The sequence below is a fragment of the Gavia stellata genome, chromosome 33, assembly GCF_030936135.1.
Source record: "Gavia stellata isolate bGavSte3 chromosome 33, bGavSte3.hap2, whole genome shotgun sequence".
Classification (NCBI taxonomy): domain Eukaryota; kingdom Metazoa; phylum Chordata; class Aves; order Gaviiformes; family Gaviidae; genus Gavia; species Gavia stellata.
Genome location: NC_082626.1, coordinates 2,006,329 through 2,033,511, shown reverse-complemented (window position 1 = coordinate 2,033,511; position 27,183 = coordinate 2,006,329). Strand labels below are relative to the sequence as shown.

Here is a 27,183-nt window from a genome sequence, read left to right as displayed (position 1 = left end):
CACATGCATGTTGGGGTGCGCACATGCATGTTGGGGTGTGTACATGCGGCTTGGGGTGCATACATGTGTGTTGGGATGCGTACATTTGTGTTGGGGTGTGTACATGCGTGTTGGGGTGCGTACATACATGTTGGGGCGTGTACATGCATTTTGGGGTGGGTACATGCGTGTTGGGGTGGGTACATGCATGCTGGGGTGTGTACATGCATGTTGGGGTGTGTACATGTGTGTTGGCATGTGTACATGCATGTTGGAGTGCATACATGCATGTTGGGGTGTGTACATGTGTGTTGGACTGCGTACATACATGTTGGGGTGCGTACATGCGTGTTGGAGTGCATATATACATATTGGGGCATGTACATGCATGTTGGGGTGCATACATGTGTGTTGGGGTGTGTACATGCATGTTGGGGTGCATACAAGTGTGTTGGGGTGTGTACAAGCGTGTTGGGGTGTGCACTTGTTTGTGTGTGCATGTTGGAGTGTGTACATGCGTGTTGGGGTGTGTACTTGTGTGTTGGAGTGTGTTCATGGATGTTGGGGTGTGCATTTTTGTGTGTGTGCATGTTGGGGTGTGTACATACATGTTGGGGTGCGTACATGCATGTTGGGGTGTACGCTTGCATGTGTGTGCATGTTAAGGTGCGTACATACATGTTGGGGTGCATACATGTGTGTTGGGGTGTGTACATGGATTTTGGGGTGTGCGTTTGCGTGTGTGTGCATGTTGGGGTGCACATGCATGTTAGGGCTGTGTACCCACATGTCGTTTTGCACGGTGGGATGCTTGCATGCATGTGTGCGTGTGCACGCGTGTCAGGGCATCTGCCCTTGTCTGCGTTGCACTTTTCGTGTGTGCGCCCGTCGGCGCGCCCGTGCGCGGCCACGTGTTCCCGCGCTGGCACGCACGTGTGTGCAGGCGTGTTGGGGTGGGCACGTCTCCACACGTGAGCGGGTTTGCCCCCCACCTCTGTGCACGTGTGTTGGGGGGGTCGTACACACGCACCGGCGCCTACACCCTGGGGCTGACTGGGTGCGTGGACCCCGCAGCACCCCGGCACCCCGCAGCACCCCCGGGGCGGCGACGCTGAGCCCCCGGCCCTCGCCTCTCCTCCCGCGTCCCGCGCAGCCTCCCTGCCCCTCCCCGCCCCGCACACGTCTTCGGCCTTCCTCCCGCTCCTTCTCTCCCGCCAACTTCCTCGGCTCCGGCTGCGGGCCCTGGATATCCGCCCCCCCAAAAACCCTCTTGCCCCCCGGCTCCCGTACGGGACGCTTTCCAAGCCGACGGCGCGGGCTCGGCGGAGGCAGAAGCTTCGGCTCCCGTGGCGTGGGTTGGGTTGGGTGGTTTTTTTGGTGGGTTGTTGTTGTTGGGTTTCTTTCTTTCTTTCTTTCTTTTTTTTTGGGGGGGCTTAAATAGAATTTCTAGCCCTGAGGGTTTTAAGAGCAAACATTGCGAATGGGAACCAGGGCCCGGCTCCCGTGTGCCGCCGGCACCCGCCGGCTTTGCCAAGGGGGTAGGAGAGCAGCCCCGGGGATTCGGGGCGGGAGCCGAGGCCGCTCGAGCACCACGTGCCGCAGCAGAAAGGCCAAATTTTGGCTCCAGCGGGGATTTCTAGCAGGGATTTTTGCCCCCCTCCCGCCCCGGCCGTGGGGCAGGCTGGGGTCCCGCGCCCCATCCCGGTGGCCGTGGTGTTCCCGGCGTCCCTTGTGCGACATAGGAGGTGGCTCTCGGCCGGCGTGGGGGACCGGGGTCCCCCTTGGCTCCCTGCTCGGGGGGCTCCGGGCTCCCTCCTCTTCCTCAGGGCCTTCCTTCAGCTGCACTTTTTTCTCCAGGGACCCGCTGCTCCCGGGCGGTTTCACCCAGTGACACCCAGGGACCCCCTTGGACAGAGCCAGGGACCCCCCAAACCCCTCCCGGCACAGCCCCTGGGGGCACCGGGAGCCTTCGTGGCGGCCGTGCCGGGCTCCGGAGCTGCCGAGACGGATGATTGCAATAAAAAGAGATGAAAATAAAGGATGTTTTATTAAAAGTAATAACAGCAGCTCTCCTCGGGAGGCGGCTCGTGGGCGATGCAGGTTGTGTCCGGATCGGCACGGGGAGGGGGCCGGGGAGGTGTCGATGGGGGGAGCGCGGCCGTGCCGGCTCCGGGCATCGCTGTGTCCCTGGGCTCCTCTCGCCCCAAATCCGGCCAAACTCTTCCCTCGGCGCTGGAGGGTCTCTTGGGGGACGAGGGGCCCCGCGGAGCTGCCACCCCCCCTCCGCCCGGCGGAATTTGAGTAGGAGAGGAGACGGCTGCGGAGCGGAGAGAAATATGGAGGAGTTTCTCCAGCACGGAGGAAGGGGAGAGAGGTCAGGGAGGAGCGGCGGCGGCGGTGGCCGGGAATTTGCTGACGGGAGGAGAGGAGAAAGCCGCCGCGTTCGCTCCCCCGGGAGCGGGGCTGGGCTGGGGGGTGCGGGTGAGCAGCAGAGGCAGCGTGGGACCCCCGAGCCCCCAAAACCTTGGCAGATCGAGTGGCAAAATCCCCACGGGGCTGCACGGCCCGGCCAGCTGGGCGTTAGGCCCATCAACCCCGGCGTCGGGGCGGGTTGAGCAAGACCATCGCGGCCCTGGGGACAACCGTCGTCGTGGCACGGTGGTCCCCGTGGTGCGAGGCGAGAGGTCCCTCCTCCGGCACCGGCCCCCGGCTGGGGAGGGGGCAGCCGGACCCAGGGGGGGCAGCCGGCACCCCCCAGCACCGCGCGGAGCCGGGACTGGCAACGGCAATTTGTTTTCTCCCGCTTGCCGTGCGCCGGAGGCAGAACAGGATCTCCCGCGGTGCGCGGCGGGCCATGAAAGCCCATCTGCGCCAATAATAATAATAATCATAATGATATTTATACAGAGCCTAATGTCTCCGAGCAGCTTCCAGAACCCATTTGGAGGCAGCCGCTCGCCTTTCCTCATTACGAGCGACGCGCTGGAGCGGAATGGCTAACGAAGCCGCTCGTTAGCCGGCCCCCCGGTCCGCGCCGGGTCAGGACCGCGGATCCCCGGGGAGTTGCAATGCCTGATGCTCCCGCGGCGGCTGAGGCGGGATGGAGGGGAAGGGATTTCGCTTCCCGCTCGCCGGGGCACGACGATGGGGAGCAGAAAAATAATCTGAGCTATTTTTTGGCTTACGAAGAGCACCTTGGCGGGGAAAGGCGGGTGAATTCCCTGCTTAAATAAGCAGCCAGGCTGGAGAAGTCCTTCAAACCTACGTTAGGTCTCGTTATTATTGTTATTATTTTTTTTTTTTAAAAAAAGCAATTACCAGGAAGCCTCTTTGCCTGCATTCGTACGCTCCTGCCGGCGTGACCTCTATTCCGCGGTAATTAACTGCCTTCCAGGAGGGGCTGCGGCGGGCGCTGCTTGCCCAGCTCCCGCCTGCTCAGCGGACGGTGATTTGCGAAGAGCTGCAGGAAACTTGATTTCCTAAGGAAAGGCAACTTCTCTCGCCTCTCCGGCCTCCTTCCCCCTGCCAATAACTCCTCAACTCCTTGGCTGATTTAAGACAAATTTCACAAGCGGGTCAAAGTCACAGGGGTAAAGGAGATGGGGCGAGGAGGGGGCTAGGGTGATGGGAGCTGTTGGGATCGTGCTCAGTGGGCTCAGCCCTATATTAGACATCAGAGCATCCCCACCGGGCGCTATAGGAAACCGGGCACCAAACCCTCCACCACTTGCTGATGCCATTTTTCTTTAATTCCTTTATTTTTTGGAGCAAAGATGAGTCCCGGGGAGAGATGGTCGAGGCGGGACTCGAGCCCGGGAGCAGCTCCCGGGGGGACCAGACGCTCTGCCTTCCCCAGCTGGTTTCGGGGTGGGTGCTGGGTGCCAACGGGTGCTGGGTGCCAGCCGGGTGCTGGGTGCCAGCTTGCAGCTGGTCCTCACAGAGGCCTTTGCTAAACGGACACCAAACAGATGGGGATGTGCCGGAGAGCCCCCGCGGGGCTGGCGTGCCGTGGCATCCATCACTGCCTCAATCGCCGCCGTTCTCAGCTGGGCTGGGGAGGGAAGTGCCCCGGATCTGGCCGCAGGCTGCGGGCGACGGTGACCCAGCCCTGCCCCGGCCATGGGGACTCCATCCCCAGCACCCTAAACCACTCGGCCAGGCACCCACAGACAGCGCCTTGGACTAATCCTGCGCTGGGGGAAAATCCGCTCTCCGTCCCCCCGGCCCCAGACAGCGGCCGAGGACTGAGCGTGTTTTGCTGGCACTAATCCTGTCCCCGTAACCCGCTGCCCGTCCCTCCCCAGCTGCTCCCCATCACCGCGATCGGGGTTTCCTCCACAAAGGGCTCCCTGAGACACGTCTCCCCTCTGCGCCGCGGACCGGTCCCTTTGCTCCTCGGTGCCTCAGTTTCCCCATCTTCCAAATCCTACTGCTCCCTGGTGCCGGGCTCAGGCAAGAAGAGCAGATTTGGGTGCGATGGGGCGAAAAGGGGACACAACCTCACCCAGCACCTCTGATCGCACCCTCGGTGCGGGGCCCTGGGGATGGCCAGGTGCCGTCTAGCCGGGGATTTAGCCAAAACGCATCACCCCGGGGCTGCTCTGGCCCCGGCTCTGAGCATCGCCTCCCTCCACCCCGCTTGGCGCCGGCGCGAGCAGCCATCGCAGGGGTGCCGCCGTCATTTAATATTTATTTTTTTCCCCCTCGCGCTAATTTCTGGCGTGTGCTTACATCTTCTAACGAGGGTTTTATTTGTCGTGTTTGTTTGTTTGCCTCCCGGGCTCGGCTCTCGGACAGAGGTGCTAATAAAGCAGACATCTGTCACCGGGGATTAGATTGTGTTCTTGTTAACACGCTGTTTCCTTTAAATAAATAATTGTCCCCCAAACCGGCATTCAATTATTAAAGCAAACACTGGCGCAGGCCTGGCACCCGGGTGATGGGCGAACGGGGCTCCCGCGGGGACCCGGCGGAGCGGCCGGGGTGGCCTTTGCGGATGCAGGAGCATCCCCAGGGCGACCCGTCCCCATCCCCATCCCCTCCGCGGGGGCAAATCCGGCTCTCCCATGGCGGATAACTGTGCGGCATCCCGGTCTCCCATTAAACCCCCGGCTCTCGCAGGTGGATTTTCCTCTCTCCTGCCTCCCCACCCCAAAATTCACCGCCCTCCGAGCTTGATCTAATTGCCTCCGCCGCAGGCTGTGCCTCGTCACGGGGAAGGCACTTCCCCATCCCATCACCCCACGAGGTCGAGCCGTGCCTAACGTATTATTTTAATCAGCTCCGCTCCTGGAATAAGAGGCAGAGCCAAGAGATTCGTTGAAAGCGGACGCAATTCCCACGCGCCACTGGCGGGGAGAGGGACGGTTAAACCGGAGGAGTCCCCTCCCGGGGCTCGTGACTTCGTGCTTTGCCTCTGTGTCGGGGCGGCGGCTGTCACGCTCCTCGGGCGACGCTTTAATTACGCCCAGGACCTGGTAGAAATACGGTTCTCGGTGCGCTCGAGACACGGAGAGCCACCCCGGGCTGCTGGGAGGGAGGATTTCGGCTTGTTGGGGGAGATGGAAACGCGTTCTTGCCGGGCGATGATTATAACGGCAATAAAACATACGGCCAGCGCAGTGTGCCGTAGCCTGCAGGCAATAAAGCACAGGTAACGAGCCCGGGGGCTGCCGCGGGGTTGCTTGGGGTGTCGGGGAGAGCGCTCGTGGATTTGTGGGAGCTCCTCTGACTCCCTCCTGCAATGGGGAATAGCGGAGCAGGGCTGGGAGCGGGTGTTGCTTCCCCAGGGATCGCTAGGGAAGCTGCCTGACCCCGGGATCGCTGTGGGACCCTGGGGTTGCTGTGGGACCCCGGGATCACTGCCTGACCCCAGGATCGCTGCCCGACCCCGGGATTGCTGTGGGACCCCGGGATCACTGCCTGACCTCAGGATCGCTGCCTGACCCCGGGATTGCTGCGGAAACCCAGGGTTGCTGCCTGACCCTGGAATTGCTGCCCGACCCTGGGATCATTGCCTCACCCTGGAATCGCTGCCCGACCCCCGGATTGCTGCCTGACCCCGGGATCACTGCCTGATCCCAGGATTGCTGCCCGAACCCGGGATCGCTGCAGGATCCCAGGGTTGCTGCCTGACTCTGGAATTGCTGCCTGACCCCAGGATCATTGCCTGGCCCTGGAATCACTGCCTGACCTCAGGATCGCTGCCTGACATCGTGATCACTGGCTGAGCCTGGGATTGCTGCAGGACCCTGGGATCGCTGACTGGCCCTGGGATCACTGCCGGACCCTGGGATCGCTGCCTGACCCCAGGATTGCTGCCCGACCTCAGGATTGCCGCCCGACCCCGGGATTGCTGTGGGATCCCAGGGTCACTGCCTGACCCTGGAATTGCTGCCCGACCCCAGGATCATTGCCTGACCCTGGAATCGCTGCCTGACCCCAGGATTGCTGCCTGACCCCAGGATTGCTGCCCGACCCCGGGATTGCTGCGGGATCCCAGGGTCGCTGCCTGGCCCTGGGATCACTGCGGGACCCTGGGATCACTGCCTGACCCCAGGATTGCTGCCCGACCCCAGGATCGCTGCAGGATCCCAGGGTCGCTGCGTGACCCTGGAATTGCTGCCTGACCCCGGGATCATTGCCTGACACCGTGATCACTGCGTGACCCCGGGATCACTGCCTGACCCTGGGATCACTGCGGGACCCTGGGATCACTGCCTGACCCCAGGATTGCTGCCCAAACCCGGGATCGCTGCAGGATCCCAGGGTCACTGCGTGACCCTGGAATTGCTGCCTGACCCTGGGATCACTGCCTGACCCCGGGATCACTGCCTGACCCTGGGATCACTGCGGGACCCCAGGATTGCTGCCTGACCCCGGAATCGCTGCAGGACCCTGGGATCGCTGCCTGACACCGGGATCGCTATGGGACCCCAGGGTTGCTGCCCGACACTGGGATCGCTGCCTGACCCCGGGATCATTGCCTGACCCTGGAATCACTGCCCGGCTGGTGCCTGTGGCTGGAAGGAGGGTGCTGAGCACCCCGGGGTGGGGACAGTTCCTCTGGGACCGGCGCAGAGGGCAGACCAGGATCCATCCCGCCTGGTACCCAGCGCCTGTCGGATGGGGCAGCACCAGGGATGGACTCGGGATGAGACGTCACAGTGAAGCGAAACCCTCGGGTGTCCTGGCAGGGCTCTCCTTCCTAATCGTCCTTAGTTGCCCAGGCCTAATTCATAAATCGGCAGGCGCGAGTAATTTCCCCAGGAGAGCATTTAGACGGGAGATTGAATGAGTAATTTACTGGGAACATTAAGACGGCACCAGATAACTTATTTATGAGAACTTTTTGACAGATCTGCCGCTCAATAATTTATGCCGCGCAGCATTTAGTCAGGGTCACCAGTAAATAATTCACTTATTATAAACTATAGAAGGTTTTATGAGACGCTGAATTATTATCTCACACCGGCTTCGGGGCCGTAAATATGAACCCGATGATGTCCCGGTAACGGAGATGTCCCTGGATCAGGTGTGCTGAGACCTGACGCCGCGGCACGCTCGGTGCAGGGGCTGTGCTGGAATGTGTTTTGGTCCTGCCGGGTGCTGGGTTCCTGCCGGGCCCCCATGGGCTGAGTGGCCTTTGGGAGGAAGAGGCGTTGCCGCATTTTGGGGCAGCTGCTTGTGCAACAGATGAGGAAACTGGGTTTCACTTCGCATCCTCAAAGGGCTTTTATTAGAGCAACCTTGGCTTTCCCCAGCTGGGGAAACTGAGGCAGGGGAGCCACCGCTCCCAGAGCCCCGAATGCGGCTCATCACCGCCATGGGGATGGTCCCTGCGGAGCAGTGATGCCGGGGGGCTCAAACCCCACTCTCAGCCTCACTGAGACCTCATCCCCTGGCTTGGTGGCTTTGTCCCTGGTCACAACGTGGATGGCGGCCACCAGCAGCAGCAGCGGCCCGAAGATGGCGGCCACGAGACAGCCCTTCACCATGCAGTAGCGGCCCGGCACCCTGCATATCCCCAGCCTCCCGCCGCTGCCCGGGGGCTGCCCCCCATCTGCGCCCCACGTCGTGGCATCTCCAGCACAGGGCTCGGTCGCTCCCCAGGGTCCCGCGGTGCTCCCGCCGTGTCCTCCCGCGTCACCGGTCTCATGCGAGTCACCTGTGGGCACGGCGTGAGCCATGGAGCCAGCGGCTGTTTTGGGGACAGGGATCGACCCCCACCTTGGGGGGTCTGGGTGCCATTGGGGCTGGGTGCAGTGGGTGCAGTATCCCAGGAGGTATGGGTGCCACCGGCACTGGGTGCAGCAGGTGCAGCAGGTGCAGTGGGTGAGTGCAGGCACCGAAAGAGGAAGGGGAACTTCTCCACCCACCATGTCCTGGGCTTCTCCACAGGGTCAAGGAGGAGATGCCGTGGAACGGGTGGGCTTGGGGCCGGGGAGCTCACGCAGTGGCAGCCCACCCCCATGGGGACATGCGCGATGTGGACCGAACCCAAGGCTGTTCCCCGCGACCCTCCTCCCTCCATCCTTGGACTCACCATGAACCAGCAATAAGTAGGAAAATGTCTTTGGGTTGGTGGGGTCAGAGAAGGTGTCCACGACCACCTTGTACTTCCCTCTGTCCCTCAGCTTCAGCGGTCTGATCTCCAGTGACAGGTTGGTGGGGTGGATGAGCAGCCGGCCGTGGAAGTAGGGCAGGTAGTCGACGGTGAATATCTTCTCCCTGGGCTTGGCCTCAGCGATGTGGGTCTGCCGGGACCTCCAGATGACCCGCGCGATGTCCGCAGAGACGGGGTGCGGGGCCGGGAAGGACAGGGACTGTCCCTTCAGCCCCTTCAGCAGCTTGACGCCGCAGCAGAGACGCAGACCTGCAAGGCACCGGGTGCCGTGAGACAGTTGTGGGGGGAGACCACAGCGGCAGCGATCGCAAGGGCAAGGGTGGTTTCCATCTCCCCCTCCCAAAAAAAAAGCACCCCGAAGCATCCCTAGGGATTGATGCTGGTGCAGCCTGGATGCTCCAGCCCACCTGCCCTGGTATCCCAGCCCTGCCTGTGGCAAACTTCCCACCCCAGCCCCAGGAGCATCCTTACCCCCGGCTGCTGCTAGCAGCACGCAGCAGAGAAGCGTGGCCGCAGCTCCGGCCATGTCCCTGCCTTTGCGTGGGGCTGGCTGGGGGGGCTGAGCGGATGCTGCGGCCCCTGACCCGTGGGTCTGAGCCCCACAGGGGCAGGAAACCACCCCCGGGGCTGGCGGCAGCGCTGTCAGAGAGGGATTGCACAAGGCTCTCTGCCAGGAAGGACACGGATGCTCGTGGGTGAGGGAAGCGGTGACTTGGCGGGTGGGACGGGCTCCGTGGAGGAAGCGGTGGCAGCTGGCGCTTGCTGGGACGTGCCGGGGCCTGACTCTGCCCTGGGATGGGCAGGAGAGGAAGAGGCAGCTCCGCTTCACCGGTATCTTGTGCGGACGATGAATAACCCGTCGGAGGCGATGGGACGGGCGGCAGAGGGGAGGCAGGCGTTTAAGGTCCTGCTCGTGGGGTGCGACCGGCCAAGGGGCATGGGCAGAGCTGGGGCTGGGGTCCTTCCCCGGCACATCCCGGCCCTTTTCCCATCAGAGCCAGCTGGGAACGGGGACACGGCTGCAGGCGCTGCCCCCCAGCACAGGTGAATTTTAGCTGGGGCTTGGGCAGGCTCAGGCGCTGTATAAGATGCTCTCGGTGGAAATCCGCTTTCCCCTGGATGCAATCCCCCCGCAACCCGTCCTCCATCCCCGTCCCACTCACAAGAGAAGGTTTCCACCTGCTTGTCGCTCCCCCTGAGTGATTTGGGATCAGCGCACGGAGCCAGGGCTCAGCTCCTGCGGGATGGATGCTGGGGGGACGGTTCAGGGACCCCAGCCAAGGCCAGGCCTGGCCCCCCCAGGGACAAGCCCAGCCCGGCTGCCACCGAGCGCGGTCGCATGCTGCCACCTCTCGGGCAGAGCTGCGCGCCGGCCTGGGAGAGGATTTTGATGCAAAAAATGTGACTTTTCTTGGTCATGGTTTAGAAGCGAAGCGCAGGTGGGACGCTGCAGGGATGGGCTACAGGCCTATTAAAATAGAAAAGCATTAAAAAACCTGCCTGAGGAATGGGGGGGGGCTGTGGGGGTCCCCATGGGGACCCCGGCGGCGGCATCCGTGTGAAAGCCTCGTGCGGGATGGCCGCCTGCTTCCCGCTCCCATCCTGCAGCATCACCTGCCCTGCGCGGCTGGTTCGGCCGCGTTCCCGAACACCGGAGGGATGCCGGAGCCAGGAAAGCAGCCACGCTTTCCCCGAGCGGTCGCACCACCGCGCCAGCAGCTCTGCCTGCGCAGAAACCCCCCCAGCCCTCCGCCGCCCGTCCTCCCCTGCGCATCTCATGGGCCAAATTTAGCTGGAAGGGGAATGAGAAACCGCGGATGATGCGCTGAATAAAAACACCCTCTGCAATGCGGTGCTTCAAGTATGCAGCATCTTCCCTTCCTCCTCAACGTGGTCCGTGAAACGTGGTACATGTTTTCCTTTCATTCCCTTCCCTTTTTTCCCCCCTCTCGCGCTCCCTGAGCAAAGCTCCTCCAGCCCAGGGAAGGTCCCCTTGATGTAAATTGTTCCCTACATGCTGAACGGAGCCGCAGACAAAAGCTCTAATTAATCGGCTCAGCCCCTGCTCTGGAGCGGAGGTTTTCAACCTTGCAAAACGCTGCTTTTCCCTTTGTAGCCTTAATTAGTTTTTTTTTGCTCCTCTGCCTGCGAGGGGGAGGAAGGGGCCGTGGGAGCTGGCGTGTCCCACGTCACTGCCGGGGCACCGCGCTGGGAGGGAAAGCCGCCAGAGCTCCTCCAGCCGGCTCCATCTGGGCTTGCGGGGTCAGGCCGTGCCTCAGTTTCCCCCAACGCCGGGGTTGAAGCCGTTGCACCCTGGTCGCTGCCGGCTGTTGGAATGGGGACCCATCGGCTTGTGCATCTTTGGGTGCGCACACCTGGGCACGCCGGCTTGAAGGAAACCTGCTTCGGCTGCCGGAGAGCCTGAGTTGATCCTGTCCCTCTCTGCTCCCCGTGCCACGGCCTTTTTCCAAGACTTTTGCTGGGAATCTGCCCCTTTCCCACTCGTTTTCCCAGTTCCCAGCAGAACCAGCCAACGGCCCCTGCTCAGGGTGGCCGTTTCGCAGCGGGGACTGTTGGTCCCCAACTCATCCCGTGCATCACCCAGCTCCCAGCCACCGTTTCCCTGCCAGCATCCAACCGGGGCCGGGGAACGGCTCGGGGCCGCCGCGGAGGCAATGAGCTTATCATAAGGTGATTAGCGGCACGGATCAGAGGGCAGAAGCAGACGGCGGGGCGATCGGATTAGGGGCTGCCGGCCCCCCCGCCCGGTGCCTCTTGCTCTCTTCCAGCGGCACCACGGCTGCCTGCGACCCACCGGGCACGGATGATGCTGCCGGGCACGGGACGGTGCGGGCACAGGGGACGCCTGGCCTCAGTGGGGCTGTGCTGAGTTTGGGCATCCCTGATACCGCAGGAAAAGCTGAGAGTGCCGCTGGATCGTAGTAAAACCACTCTCAGGACAAGCTCATAAATATCTACCAGCAATTTAACGAGGTGGTATCTATCGGCCGGGGTTAGATAAGGGACCAGCAAACCGCTGCTGCGTCCAGACAACACGATGCCCCTTCCACATGGTGCCACATCCGCAGTTTATCTAAACGCGGCAGATCTGGAGTTAAGATATTTGGGAGAGGGAATAAAAGCCTGGCGATGAGCGGGCGGCACGCTGAGCTGCTTCGTTAGAAGATGGGGAAGAGAGTTAACGCAAGGCTGGGGTGATGCTCCTCGGTCCCTGCATCCCGATCCCATTGGGATGGCTCCATCCCAGAGTGAGGGGTATGGCAGGGTGCAGGACAGGGGAGCGTGTCCCTCTTTGCTCAAAACCCGAGGGAGAACCCCGCTCTGGGGGTCTCTTCTGGGGCGGGGGGAAGCCTTGTCCTGAGCCTCATCTTTTGGGGTGAAAACCACTGCAGCCTTTTGATCTGTCCCCTCCACAGAACAGCCCAGAACTTGTTCAAGAACCCAAAATACAGAATACTGGGGGGAAAAAATAGATTTTTCTTTAATCCACGCTCAGGTGGGTTAACAGCTCATCGCGGTTACAAGCGGCTCGTTTGTCGGGGGAGTTTTGAGGCCGGACCTGATGCACAGGGGCCAGCGGCTGCTTTGCAGGCTTCCCCCTTGCGGGGGTCCTACGGGGCACCCGAGGAGCCGGGAGTGCCGCGGGAAGGGGGTCCCCGCTGCCGGGTGAGGATGTGCGTGACGGCCACGGCTGCGACCAGGCTGCCCAGCACCAGCAGGCAGAGCAGCCCCTTCACTCCGCAGTAGGACCCCAAAACGCCTACAACAAGAGAGAAACTGGGGATGGGGGGACATCCCCTGCCCCCCTGGGCGCAATGAGGGTGGGTTGCCCACAGCACAGGCTCAGAGCACTTGTGGGACTGATCCTGCCACAACCCCACTGCTGCCGGCACCGGTTCACTGCCACGCAGCACCTTGCACGCCGGTGGTGCGCTGCTCCGTGCCCCGAGCCCGCGGCTACATCTCCCACTTAGGGATTTAAGTCCCAAACCTCATTTTGGATCTGGAGGGGCAGAAACTCCCCCCAAAAACATTTGTCCCACAAACCTGGAGCTGCAGCACGGCAGGCTGCATCGACATCGACGTTGCCCGTGCTCGAGCTCACCGGGTTGCTCGCGTTGCAGCGGCAGATGGTGGGGTCAGCGTCCCCACGGACCTGCAGGTGCAGCCGGGGCTGGTGCTCCAGGGCTCCCGGGGGATGCCCGGTGCAGGACCAGCTGTAGGAGACGTTGCCGGCACCGGGCACGGTGCAGAGCAGCGAGAGGTTGCACCGGCCCTGCTCCCAGTGCAGGATGCGTGCCTCCAGGCGTGGCGGGCGGACGGGCTCTGCGGGGACAGAGCTGGTGAGGAGGGACAGTGGGGACAGAGGGACGGGGGGACGGGGACGGGGCTACTCACCCCACACCAACACGCGGAAGCACAGGGAAGTATAAATGCCTGATGCGTTCTCAAATTCTGCCTTATAGACCCCACTGTCTGCCCTGCTAACCGGGCTGATCCGCAGGGAGAGGGTCTCCTGCTGGAAAACGGCTCTCCCAGAAAAAGGACCACTGGAGGATGAGGCAGCTTTATCCTTCTCAGCCATCAGGATCCGCTGCCAGTATCCCCCATCCGGTCTCACTCTCCAGTCGACCTTTATCCACCCCTGCGGGCGTTTCTCCGGCAGCAGCTTCAGCTCTCCGTCGGCAGACACAGACACGATTTGTTCCGGGCACTCCGGGGATCCTAAAGCGGAGAGGGGTGAGCGGGGGCCCCCGGCCCTGGGAGATGCTCCGTGGCTGGGGAGGGGGCAGGGTCACCGCCACCACAGCGTGTCCCACCCCCGGCACAGCCCCGCTCTGTCCTTCCCCTGGGATCTGGGGCTTGAAGCCTCCGGCATCGCGTGCCTTCAGCCTTCCCTCGGTTCTCCCCGGGGAGGCCAAGCGCACTTTGGGAAGCACTTTCCAGTTCCTCCTTCTCTCACATCCTCCACCTCCACCTTCGGCTGGTGAGAAACACATACTCCCAACTATGCTCCATGGGGGTTATTTTCTCTCAATATATATTTGTTATTTAAGGCTAATATAAAGGGAATCCCATTTTCCAAAGACAGAAGAAGCTCTCGCTCATCACCCTCCCCTGTGCCTTCTACAGCAAGTCAAAACCTCACAAGAAAAGTGGTTTTTTCCTAGACGTGCAGCCTTTCCTAAAAAACAAAAGACAATTCCTTCTTAATGGCCCAGTTTAAGCCATACCCGTAGTGCTGAGGCTTTCTGACCCTCAGAAAGAGCCTTTTGCTTTCAGCTTCGGTTTGTGGGGCTTTTTTTTTCTCACTTGACAACCGGAGAGACTGCTCTGATCCTGCAACAAACCGTTTGCTCGCTAGTTCACAGAAGAAAAAAACACCAAACACCAACCCACAGCCAAGCGCTGACCCCGGGCGTGCTTTTAAAAGCAGATCCCCAAGGAACTTGCCAGCAGATGCCTGGCGCAGAGGCTGGACACAACTCATTCCAGCTCCTGCGGCAGAGGTGGATGCCACCCACCCATGCTTACCTTGGGCTCTGCAGAGGAAGAAGAGGGAGACGAGGAGAAGGGCGACATGCTCCATGGCTATCCCAGGGAAAGGTGGGAACTGGGGTGGGAGATCAGGGCGGGCACAGGGAGAGGATCAGCTCCGGCTCTGCATCCGCTGCCCCCCACATCTCCTGGGACCCCCCAAGCCGGGCTGCGCCGCTCCCCAGCTCCCTGACCCTGGGGCACGGGGGTCTTTGGGCTCCCCGATGGGCTGAATCCTGCTGCTCAGGGCTGCCCCTGGCCTCTGGACACGTTACCAACCGCTGACGTGTGGTGCCCAGCACAGCTTCTCCTCCCGAAACGAGCTGCAAAGGGAAAGCAAAACCCCAAACCTCCCCCCGGTAATTAAAATTAGGTTCCTCTGAGGTTTGCAGCCGCCCAGCCCTGTAGCCGAGCTTGCCGGGGCAGCCGGCAGCGTGTCCTTCCCCACCACGCTCTGCCCCATGGGGACCCGGGGTACCCCGACATCCACCCCGGCATCCACCCAGGCGGAGGGTTAGGCTGGGGGGCGACGGTGGGGGTGAGAGTGGCAGCGTGGAGGAGATCACACGGAGGCGGAGGGTGTGAAGGAACTGCAGGCGGGAGAGGAAGTTGCTGCTGGACAGTCTCCGGCTCTGAGGGGTTTCGCACCTCTCTGGCTGCAGGGACCTCGCTCGGGTGCCATCCGGAGATGCATCGGCATGGGGGTCCCCCGTGCCCGCCGGCACTGTTGGTGCTGCTGTGCCCGGTGCTGCTGGCCGTGGCCAGCGGCCAAGGTGAGGAGGGGACGCAGTGCCGGGCTCGTCGGGAGGACGGGGGAATCTCTCGGCCTCACAGTACAGAGGGGAGACTGGTGGTGGGTGAGCCCTGATGCTTGCACTGGTGCTGGCAGTGTTTGCAGGCAGGGTGGGAGGGATGCACGGATGGGAGGGATGCACGGATGAGAGGGATGCACGGACGGGAGGGATGCACGGACGGGAGGGATGCACGGTTGGGAGGGATGCACGGATGAGAGGGATGCACGGACGGGAGGGATGCACGGACGGGAGGGATGCATGGACGAGAGGGATGCACGGACGGGAGGGATGCACGGTTGGGAGGGATGCACGGACGAGAGGGATGCACGGACGAGAGGGATGCACGGACAGGGAGGGATGCACGGACAGGGAGGTGTTGCTGCTGCCTGCCCCAGGAGCTGGGGGCCGGGGAAAGGCTGGCCATGCCGCTGGCATGAAGGCATCCACAGGCACTGGGTCCAGGGAGGGCTGTGGGGTCACGGGCAGTGAGCCGGGCTCGGGGTCCCTGGGGAGACGGAGCGGGGCTGGGTGGGGTTTTTTTGGCTTTTCTTCAGTTCCCTGCATCTGGTCCTGCCCAGGGCAGGTAGAGCTGGAGCGGCTCTCACGCAGTGCCGGTTCCCCTTTGCGGGCAGAGTGGTGCTTGTCCGAAAGCAGCCACTTCCCTGCCGGAGCAGCACCCACGCCCTGCAGCCGGCCCTGACCTTTCCTGTGCCCAGAAACGCAGCTTTTCGAGGCCAGATCTCTCTGCTGAACAAACACAGCACCTTTGCCCCATGATTTCAGTGGAGCTGGCGGTGTCTGAGGGTCTTCTTCCTAAAAAACAGCAACTTCTGCACAAGGGGAGCGGAGAAACGCCGGGGTTTGAGGGCCAGCTTGGTTCCTGGAGCATCTCCCGGCCGCATCTCTGCATCCCCCATCATGCCAGCCTTCCCTGCTCTTCGGGAGACCAGACAAGCATCACCTCCACCTTCCCTCTCTCACCACCCTAAGACATGTCCCCCGGTCCCATTTCCCACCCTGATGGTGCAGGGCTGGGGGGGGGGCACTCGCTGCTCAGGGGTGCACAAGATGGGGTGTTGCTTGCTTGAAGCAGCAGAGTCTGCAGCAACCACGGGCTCAGCTGAGCTGCAAAACCTCCCCGCAGGTGCTGGCGTGGTTAACCTGCAACGATGTGCTGCGCTGGCCCGACCCCAGCCCTCGCGCACGGCTGTAGGCAGCGGGTTACGATCACACATCCAGGGTGTGGGGTGTGTTGTTTGCATCATTTCTCCCCTGCCTCTGCACACCCGCTGCCCTGGCACCCTCCCTCCGGGGCAGCTCCAGGAGCCTAGGAAGAGGGCATTAAGGTGCCCTCACATCTTTCTCACAGCCTGCAAAGCAGTAGTAAGCAATATTCCCTATTTCTTGCAGGCTGTTTAGGACCTGGAGTGGTGGGACGGGCCCCCTTTGTAATGGGCTGCAGGTCCCAGGTGTGAGCCATCGGGGTGGGAACTGATAAATAGAGCCTGCTCCGGAGCCTGCTCCTTTATTTCCCCAGGGGAGGATGCTTCTGCCTTTGCTTGCTCCATCCTCGCGTACTCCTAGATCTGCTGGGTATAGGGATGTCCCCTCTGCACCCCAGGGTCTGGTGAGGGCAGGCACCCTCATGCCTGCGGCTTTGCAAAGACAAGATTTAAGCTGGAGCTGCTCGGGCTCTTCTGGCCATGCCAGGAGGTAGCAAAGCTGGTGGCTCCGCAGGTGCCCTCCAAGCATGGCTCGGTGTTCGGATCAGATGCACGGAGGCAAAGCCCTGCCGAGGGCTGCGGGATGGGTGGGTTAAGCCGAGCTCCCGGCAGCTGGCGCTTGCCTGGGTGGCCGTGCAAGCTGGGCTTTGCTGAGGGTTGCAAGATGGGCGGTTGCGTGGGGCTGTGCTGTGCAGAGTCCGTCCACCCACGGCTGAGGCAGCCCCGACCGCACGCAGCCCTGAGGAAACAGCGAGGCTGTGTGCACACTCGGCCCCGGCGGCCACGGGTGTTTGTTCGGTTTAGGGGCTTTTTTATCTTGCCTCTGCCAGAGTCCTTGACATCCGGGGCTGCACTGAAAAGAGGGAAGCAAGCACAGAAACTCAAGAAAAAAGAGTCCAGCGGGCAAAATCCCTGCTGTTCCCCAGGCAGGATGGGCAAGGAAGGAGCTGGGACACAAATGAGCAACCAGATGCTATGATCAGAGGGTCTGCGACCATCTCTGCTCTGGGCAGGGCAGAGGATATTGCATGAGCATCTGCAACCTGTGGCCTGAGCAGCGGGTGTGGACAGACGCACAACCAACCTGGGATGGTGCAGAGAGAAGGGTACCCCCAAGACGGGGATGGCGATGGGGAACCAGGCTGAGCTCGTCTCCGGGGAGCAGAAGGGGCCAGGCTGGGGGCCGCGGGTCTGGGGCACAGGTGGGCTCCAGTGGTCGTGCCCCCTCCCCAGCCACGGAGCATCTCCCAGGGCCGGGGGCCCCCGCTCACCCCTCTCTGCTTTAGGATCCCCGGAGTGCCCGGAACAAATCGTGTCTGTGTCTGCCGATGGAGAGCTGAAGCTGCTGCCGGAGAAACGCCCGCAGGGGTGGATAAAGGTCGACTGGAAAGTGAGACTGGATGCGGTACTCTGGCAGCGGATCCTGACGGCTGAGAAGGATAAAGCTGCCTCATCCTCCAGTGGTCCTTTTTCTGGGAGAGCCGTTTTCCAGCAGGAGACCCTCTCCCTGCGGATCAGCCCGGTTAGCAGGGCAGACAGTGGGGTCTATAAGGCAGAATTTGAGAACGCATCAGGCATTTATACTTCCCTGTGCTTCCGCGTGTTGGTGTGGGGTGAGTAGCCCCGTCCCCGTCCCCCTGTCCCTCTGTCCCCACTGTCCCTCCTCACCAGCTCTGTCCCCGCAGAGCCCGTCCGCCCGCCACGCTTGGAGGCACGCATCCTGCACTGGGAGCAGGGCCGGTGCAACCTCTCGCTGCTCTGCACCGTGCCCGGTGCCGGCAACGTCTCCTACAGCTGGTCCTGCACCGGGCATCCCCCGGGAGCCCTGGAGCACCAGCCCCGGCTGCACCTGCAGGTCCGTGGGGACGCCGACCCCACCGTCTGCCACTGCAACGCGAGCAACCCGGTGAGCTCGAGCACGGGCAACGTCGATGTCGATGCAGCCTGCCGTGCTGCAGCTCCAGGTAATTTGCTCTCAGCTCCGTAAAAGCAGGATTTAGGGGGTGTGCAAGCTGCACCGCTTCCAGTCCTCTCTTGGGGCCCTTGGTCCCCGTGCCTGGGCCAGTGAAACTGTGGAGGATGTCACACTGACACCAAGATGTGTCCAGCTTCCTCTCCTGCAAAAGGAAACATGATAGCCGAGCACGGGTGGTGTAACCGGGGCTGAGGTTTCCTGGCCAGGACTGTCCTCTGTGGGCAGTGATGGAGACTGTGTTTAGATGTGGCTTGAGGGGCTGCCCTGCATCAGAAGTCTCCCCTTCTCCTCTCCTTCCTCCCCAGGGCTTTTCAGCATCGTTCCATGGTGGGCAGTGGCCGTGTCCCTGGGGCTGGCACTGGCCATCTCAGTAGCCCTCGTCACCTACTACTGGTGGAGGAAGCGAGGAAAGGACCCCCCAGGAGGTTTGTCCCCGGAGTCGGCGCAGTAGCTCGCGGGACGGACAGCCGTGGGGTTTTTGGCTTTGCAGCCCCTGCCCTCCTCCTGACTGCTGTCACGCTCCTAACACTCTCCATGCTGGCCCTGGGGTTCTCCCTCCTCCTGGGGCTGAGGCGAGATAAGCCAGCGGGCACTGTCACCCCCCTGCCAGGCACTGCCCAGGGCACAAAATCTCTGCCCATCCCTGCTGACGCAGGGTGGTCCAGCTTGATGAGCTAGATGAAGCATCCCAGGAGCCCAAGCATTGGTGCCCAAACCTGGAGGACTCGTCCCATGGGGTCTAGAGGACTGTTTGGGTTTGGATATTCATTTCATTCTGAGCTAGAGCATCCCTCCCCTGCCAGGTGCCAGCAAAGTCAAACCTCCCAGTTGCCGAGGGACCTCTTTCTCCCTCTGCTTTGCTTTGCTTGAGGGCTGAACCCCCCAGGCTGGGGGCTCTAACACGTCAGCTGTCTTACTCTGACCCTTCAAACTCCCCCAGGACATGACGAGCAGACGCTGACCGTCTACGAGGAGGTGGGCAAAACCCAAACCTGCCGAGACCCTGTGAGTGCAGGGGGTTTTCCTGGGCGTCCCCTCCCCGTGCTGCCTGGGGGGACGGGACCTCTGTTTGGAAACGTCTGTCACCCCGAGCTGCATCCTTTAACCAGCGGGGGGTTGCTTTCTTCCCCAGAATGGGACCAGTGAGGCCACCATGGGAGGAAACACTGTCTATGCTGTCATCAGCACCAAAACGCAGGTAGGGTCAGTCCTGTGCCGGCGGGGGGGGACTGGAGCTGCCCCGTGGGCTTGGCTGTGCAGCCCCCGGGCTGGATGCATCCATGGCAGCTGCCCAGACCACCCCTTTTGCCCAAAATTTGTTTTCCTCTGTGCATCTCGACCGCTTTTCCCTGGCAGGGACCCAGCCACCCTCAGGAGCCTGAAAGCTCCACCATCTACTCCACGGTTCAGCCCACCAGGAAGGTGAGGTTGCCCCGCTGTGACCCCGGCCCCTCTGCAACGGCCCAGAAACCTGGGTCCCCTCGGTTTGTCACACTGTCCCACTCGTGAGTTGCCTGACGGCAGGTTCTCGCTCTGCTCAACAGCCTCCTTCTCTCAAGAGGAAGACGCTGGACCCAGCTTTGGTTTCCACTGCCTACGTAGAGGTAACGGGCACCGGAGCGGTGGGAAGATGAGCCCTGGGTATCTCCAAAGCTCATCAGATTCTTGGGGCTGCAGTGTGCTAAATCCCACCCGTTTCCTTGCAGGATACGAGGGGTTCTAGACGCTGGTGCCCCCCGTTGCAGACCTTGCCCCCGGGTCCTGCCGACCACCACCTCTCCTAGTTCCCGGGCTGCCTCGTCAAGACCTTCCCTTCCCTATGGGTCTCTTCTCCCGGAGCACCCAATCACCTCCAGCACCCCCCAGGACCCCACCCAGCAAAGCCGGGGGCTCGCTCAGGATGGAAACGGTCAGACATAGGTTTTTGGACAGATGCAAACCCCAGCTGCGCCTTGGAGACTTTCCCATGAGGGAAGGAGGAAAGACTCGGTGATGGAAATCTGTCTTCGGAGGAGACGGATGTGAAATTGGACTGGTGGGGTGGTGGGGGAAGAGGATATGTATGATATGTGTTGTGTGTTTAGTGCCAGCGTGTCATCTTGTGGGTTTTCTCAAGTCTTGACAGGTTCGATACACCTCAGGAATTTATTTTTAGGTGCAAATATAAGCTGAACTGCATGAGGCGATTGTGGTGCTTGTTTAATTAGCTTAATTGGCTATTTGTAGTCTGAAATGTACCTTGGGCACAGGGAGGGAGTGGGAATTGACTTGTTTGTGGCTCGGGAACCTCTGAAGCGAATGGGGTCTCATGCAGTAATGCACTTTGCAAAGTTTCAGCCGCGTGTGTGGGGTAGGGGAGAGGTGGCCATGGGCATCGGCTTCGGGCAGGATGGTCCCTGCACCGGCTGGGCACGGCCCCAGGTGCCCCACGGCGAGCTGAGACCGGGGACGCCACCATGTCCCTTCCCGCCTAAGTTATCCCATGCTCCTACAGCACAAGCGGCCCTGGGAGAAGGAGGTGGAGAAAAAGGGGCTCCGGCTTCAAAGATCTTCCCAAAGGCAAGATCAAGGGCTTTTCTTTGGGATTAAAATGAAACGTGGCACTTTGATGGCAGCATGGGGAGCGGCGGTGGCTCCGCAACGCTCCCCTCCCGCCCGAGTCCCCGGATCAAAATAGCTTTGTGGCTGCTCCCTGTGAAATGAGCATTAATTGGGATCATTAACGGGGAGCTGCACTGGGAGGCTGACACAGGGAGGGAGGGGGTGTCTGGCTGCCACAACGAGGGAATTTAGGGGGCCGGGCTGGTGCGGATCGGGGCTCAGGCACAGTGTGCCGGCACTGCTGCTGGAGCCGGGCTGGTTTTTTATCCTGAGCCCCATCCTCTGCTTTTCACCACGTGCGGGTGCGAGTCGAATACTTCTTGCACTGTAACAGCATCCTCCTCTGCATGGGGCAGTCAGCGTCGATGGAGAGGCGGCAGTGGGGCCTGTGGCCAGCTGAATTCAGTGGGAAAAGTTCGGGCACGATGGAGGGGATGGAAATCCTTTGGCGCAGGCACTGGGGATGTGGTGGCAGTCCTTGCTAGGCTGTGGCTGCTGCCTGGGAGCGGGGGCTAAAGCAGGAGCTGCATCTCAGCCCCTTTGCAGCCCGAAATGCCGGGTCCCCACGCTCCAGATGAGTGGAAACGTCTGAAGGCCACAGCATGGAGCCGGGGGGCTGCTGCATTCATCAGCACATCGGGCTCCTGCCAAAGCCACGCTCCATCACGGCGCTGTAATTTATGCTAATGACCTGCTTTTGCATATCGGAGATAATTTGCAGCGCTCGCTGCAAGCGCTGAGGCAGCACTTTGCTCCCTGCCAGGGAAGTTTGCTTTCCCATCACTGCCAGTTTCTATCAGCATGGTACAATTGGGTGCGGGGACAAGCCGGCGGGTGCTCGGCACCGCGGTGCCACCGATCCAGCCACAGCATCACCGCGTGGCTGCTGGCGTGCTCGTACTAACATCTCCCTGCGCTGACATCGGATCTCCTCCCTGATAGACGGGGACCGATCAGGACTGAAATTAAACTGGGTCAGGGCTCAGCGGGTGCCGCCGTCGCCCTTTGTTCACGGCCGGGGTCGGCCCCAGCGCTCCTCGCTCACAGCCGGGACGGCGCGTGGGAAGACGCCGGCAGCCGTTTGCCCCTGAGGCGGGGGCTGCGATGGCTTTTAGGATATTAGGAAAAATTTCTTTACTGAGAGAGCGGTGAAGCACTGGAAGAGGCTGCCCAGGGAGGTGGTGGAGTCACCATCACTGGAGGTGTTCAAGGAACGTGTGGACGTGGCACTGCGGGACATGGTTTAGTGGGCATGGTGGGGTTGGGGTGATGGTTGGACTTGATGATCTTACGGGTCTTTTCCAACCTTAGTGATTCTGTGATCCCTTGGCTGGTGCCGAGCAAAGCCCCTGAAATGTTGTCTTTCAGGAAGGAATCCAGGCTGTAACTAAAACCCTTTGTTTTAAGCATCTGCCCCGGTCGGAGGCCGGTGTGCTGGAGCTGTAGCACATGCTTTGACATCAGCAAGTCATCCCTCCCATCTCCTTCCCACCTGCACTGGTCACCTGCGAACTGGGGTCACGGGGACACCCTGAATGCCGGTGCCGGTGGTCCCCGCTCAAGCTGGGGCTGCTCGATGGCTCGTCCGGGGGCCGGATCTCAGCAAGGATGCAGACCTGGGTTTGCAGGTGGAGAAACGGAAACCCTGTGGCGTGGTTATGGCGGCTGTAAAGGGGACATGTGACCCCCGGGGTTTGCATTTCATTTACCATCAGGATGGTGGGGTGACCCTGATGGGGGGGTCGAGGGTCCCTGGGGTGCTGTGTGTGGTGTTCCCAGGGAGGCTCAGGGTTGCTGCCTGTTCTCGCCGGCCGCCCGCGGGGCGGCATTGTGAACCTCCAGCAAACCCCCACGGGGTTTTGCAAACGCCGAGCAGACGACTTGTTCTCGGAAGTGAAGGAGGAAGTGTGGTGGGTGCATGACTTCTCCCAACCGCGTGGCCACCCTGTCAGCGCTTTTCTTGCAGAGCCCTCCCAGTCCCAGGTTTAGGGACGGTGGCAGGGAGCTGCAGGCTCAGGGGGGTCCTTGGTGAGCAGCTGCCAGAGGAGGGGGATTTCCATCCCGGAGTCTGGGCGCGGACGCAGAGAGAAGATGGTGGCGGGGCTGACAACAGTGTTCCTCTTCCTCCTCTTCATCATGCACGGTATGGCGTTGGGTTCCACTAGGGTGAGGGTGCTGGGTTGGGGGGCGATGGCTTTTGGGACAGTGGTGGACCTTGGGGATGTGCCCATGGGTAAACCCTCCCCATCCCTGCTCTCTCCCCTGGCTTTTCCCATTCCGGTGCTGTGCCCGAGGTGCGACCCACCAGCTCCCTTCCTGTGGGAGCCCCCGGCATCGCCACCACCAAGCTGGAGGTGAGGGACTGCTCTGGGTGAGCCTGGAGAGGGGAGAGGACCCCAAAAATGAAATCAAAGGGTAAAAAAACTTCATCGGGGAATCTGGGCAGTCCCGTGCTTCGGGTGGGGAGGCGGAAATCCTGCTACCAGGTATAGCACTTGTCCCTGCAACACGCCTCCGAGGCCGAGAGAGCGCAAAGGCGTTAGGAGTTAGTGAGCAAATGGCTTATTTGCATTTTCCATGTGTCTGGGAGGAATCGAGGTCCCCAAGCGGGGATGAGGCCCGGCGAGGGGTGGGCTGTGTCCAGCTGGCCAAGCAGCACCGGTCTCTGCTTTCTTGGCAGCCCGGGCGCAACACAGTCCATCATCGAGGGTGGTCGGGGCTGTTCACGGAGTGGCGTATCTCAGTCCCAGCCTGGAAAAAGAGATCTCCTACCACCAAATCCACTGGCGGCGCAACAACTTTGTGAAGATCGCCAGCCGGGACAGCAGGATGAGGGTCCACTACCCCAACAGCACCTACAAGGGACGCCTGGAGCTCTTCCCCAACAACACTCTAAAAATCAGCTACCTGCAGAAAAACGACAGCAGCATGTACCAGGTGTACCTGGAGGATGAGGTCGGCAAGGAGCACATTGAAAACATCTTCCTGACGGTGTACGGTGAGTTGGGAGGATGGGAGGGTTGTCCCAGCACCCCGTGGTCGGACAGGGAGGCTGTGACATCCCGCTGCCTCTTGCAGATCTGGTCCCGAAGCCCACTGTGACTGCCAAAGTGATCAGGGATGACCCGACATGGTGCAAAGCCACCCTGGAGTGCTCGGTGGGGCTTGAAGAGGTGACCTACGAGTGGATCCAACCCAGCAAGCTCCGGCTGGAGGGTGTGGGTGCCCCTGAGCAGCACGTCTCCTTCAACCCCTCGACAGAAACCTACATCTGCAAAGTCAGCAACCCTGTCTCCTCCAACACCGCCTCACTGACCTACAGGCACCCCTGCTCCTGGACAGGTACCACGCATGATGCACGCATGAGATGGCAAAACTCGGGTGGGATGGGCTGCAAGGTGGCCTTGGCTTTGGAGGGTCCCTGGAGCAGCGGCAGTTGACCCTGAGGACAGTGGGTCTCTGCAAGGCTGGAGGTGGCCCATGGGTCAGGAGTGGTGGGTCCCTTTTCCCCCTGCACTGTGGGCTGGTGGGTGGCAGGAGCCCTCCTCGGGAGGGGTTTGGGGGGTCCCCTGCCAGGTCCAGGCAGCCCACAACCCTCCCCGGTCTCCTTCTGCCTCCAGGTGAGTCCTCCGCTGCTGCATCCCGCACCACCACCAGTGTGCTGGTGGCCCTGGGATACCTCCTCCTCTTCCTCCTCACTCTGGCTTAAGGATGCTTTGCTGTTGACATCTCTCCTCGTCATGACCCCCAGCCGTGGGATCGGTGCCTGGACGAGACCCCCAAGCTGGCTGGATGCAGAAAGATGCGGTTGCTCAAGGGAACCCTTACAACCAGTGTCTGTGACACCAGCACCCACCCGGTCTCATCCACAGCCACCTGCTTCCCACCAACCCAGGTGCTGGCTGCTCTGCTGCTACTTGCAGGGAAGTTCCGTGCCTCAGTTTCCCTCCTCACTTTTTCTGCTTTGCTTTAATCAGAGGTCATGTTCTTCAGATTTGAGCAAAACGGTGCTGAAGTCTGTTGCAACGGCGTTTTGAGAACCTGAACTCCTAAATTAATGGTTAACTGCTTGGAAATCCTCCTCTCCCCGGCCCCGAGATCTGTGGGGAGACCCAATATGAACCTTTCCCGGCATTCCCTGTGGACTTGGAGGGTTCTCAGGCATCGCCTGCTGTCGTCGATGCCCTTTATGGGACCAACGAGCGGTGTGACAGTGCAGGGCAGTGCATGACATGTTTAGCCTGAAGTCGGTGACACAAGCACGGGTGCAGCTGGGTGCTGCCCAGCCCCCAGGTCCAGAGCACCTCAAGGGGACAGCACTAAGGTGGCACCTTTGGCTTTCTCTGCAAGGGAGGGTTCAGCAGGGCGAGTAGGGTGTCTGTCTTCAGAAATGTCTGTCTCTCTATGCATTAAATGAATTTTAACCTTAAATCCCACATTTCCAGGTTGTCCTCTGTTCTGCGTTGTCCTCTGGGCTGGGGTCGGCTGCAGCGGGTGCTCAAGGACCGGGGGGGATGATGGAGGGAGCCACATTTTCCGCCCCCCACCATTGCTGGGGACAGGAGCCCTTCCACAGTTGTCCCCCATGGGAGGAGCTGTCTCCGGATGGTGGGACACAGGCCCACTGGAGCGGGAGGATGTGTCTTGTGAGTGATGGAGACGGTACTTCAGCCTGCAAGGAGGGATGGGGACATGTCTCAGGGCCACCGCAGCCCTGGGATGCTGCCGCTCCTGCCAGCTCCAGCAAACCAGCCCAAGAAAGGGGAGAACCGGGCTCTACCCTCTGTAAAAACCCAAGAGGCATCACTTTCCAGCGCTGTCTTTAAGCAAAGACCCCTAAGGCCAGATTCATCAGAGGGTCAACAGGGACCTCGCTGGCTCATGTGAAAAATCAGTAACGAGCATGAGTTGTTCCAGGTCCCGGGTCTAATGAGTGTCTGGGGGTAATTCCTGCCGGGTGATTGATGGTTGTAGCACCAATGTATATTTTTGCAGAAATCCCCCCCCTTTGAAAATATCTGCTTGGGTCTTGGTCCATTCCCATATGGAGCTTTGGGGCTCTTCTGCCTCTGACGAAATCCAGGCTGACCACTGAGCTGCAGCATCACCGTAAAACCTCCTGCGATGAATAAATACGGAGCCTGGTGCCATGCCTCAGTCATCTTTCCAGCCAGGAGACTTTCAGCCTGAGCTGATGGGGAAAGTAAAGGCATTTAGGATCACTATTTTTGGTCAAAGGAGGTTTTTCTCTGACTTCCAGGTGCTTCCTGGAAGGATTTTTTTTCTTGATGGTTTTGCTTGTTAAATAATTTTTCCCATTTCTCCTGGCCGGTGCCAGCCCAGCCTGGGCCATGCTGCTGTGGTAAGTGCCCTGTGGGTGATATTGGGGTTTTACAGCTTTCCTAGACCAGTTTGTGCTCGACGGTTTTCTCCACGCTGGCACAGCCTGCACCCAAGCCGGGGGCACCTATCCGTGGCAAGGGGAGGGTTGGGGACCATCCTGCTGCCCTGCCTGGGGTGCTGAGCTGGTGGAACCCATCCGCTGGAGACCTTCCTGACCACCGGCTCTTCAGGTGGGATTTGTGCCGGGGCAGCTTGCTGCTCTGCAAAATACCCCAAGGCGATGTCTTTGCCCCTCCGTCATCTGGCCGAGCGCTCCGTCCGGGAGCTGGCTGCCTCCGGTAGGAACCACCGCCGCGTTTCAGCTAAGCCGAAGCTCCCTGCGTATATACAGCAAGAAAAGGAGCTGAGTCCCCTTATACTGCTCTTACTCAGTCTTTCTTTTTTACACCTCTGCTGAGCTCTTCCCTCCCGTGAACTGCTGATTATTGGGAAATGGCTTGTTTTGTTTGTTTGGTTTTTTCCTCAGCCAGATGCTTTCCAAGAGGGAAGGAGCAGCCTAGCGGGATACTGGGGTGGTTTAGTGTGGTTTTAGGCTTTTTATCGTTAGAAATAATTTATTGGCAACAAAACTGATGGAGGTCTCGGAGCTTGGCTGCACTGCAAAGCAGTGGGATGTAAGTTCACCCTTTATTCTCTTGTGACACTCAAATTTGGTTTCAAACAGCGGAGGAATTCCTGCTTCACGCTGTCGCCTCTGCTCTCCTCTGAAAACCAGAGAAAACAACGAAATCTTGAAGAAAGCAATAGGAAAAAAAACCCCTTCTCCCATTTTAAAGCTGTGCGGGCTGAGCACTGACAGAGGTGAATAATTCATTCCGCTAAAAACACAAAAACAACCAAGCTTTTCTCGCCCCTTTCCAACAGCGGAACAAGTGAGCGGTGTTTTCCCCATCCCCGGCTCTCCGCTGAGCGCGGGAGGCTGCGCTCCCTGCTCCATCCCCACCCGGGGGAACGCCTGCAGGAGGGGGAACGGTCCCCATCCCCGAGCACCCGCTACAGGGATGGTGTTGAACAGGAGCAAAT

General features: G+C 60.8%; 2 protein-coding genes across 2 annotated transcripts; both read left to right on the top strand.

Moving 5' to 3' along the window:
* Positions 1-17,304: 17,304 nt before the first annotated feature.
* LOC132319996 (natural killer cell receptor 2B4-like) lies at positions 17,305-19,940 on the top strand. Its single transcript, XM_059832090.1, has 9 exons — positions 17,305-17,383; positions 17,468-17,794; positions 17,867-18,145; positions 18,462-18,581; positions 19,097-19,161; positions 19,289-19,354; positions 19,513-19,578; positions 19,701-19,760; positions 19,863-19,940. Exons 1-9 carry the CDS (start codon positions 17,305-17,307, stop codon positions 19,938-19,940), a joined length of 1,140 nt encoding a protein of 379 aa, XP_059688073.1.
* A 2,908-nt stretch (positions 19,941-22,848) lies between these two features.
* Positions 22,849-24,466, top strand: CD48 (CD48 molecule). Its single transcript, XM_059832089.1, has 4 exons — positions 22,849-22,900; positions 23,438-23,755; positions 23,836-24,099; positions 24,378-24,466. Exons 1-4 carry the CDS (start codon positions 22,849-22,851, stop codon positions 24,464-24,466), a joined length of 723 nt encoding a protein of 240 aa, XP_059688072.1.
* The last annotated feature ends 2,717 nt before the right edge of the window (positions 24,467-27,183 follow it).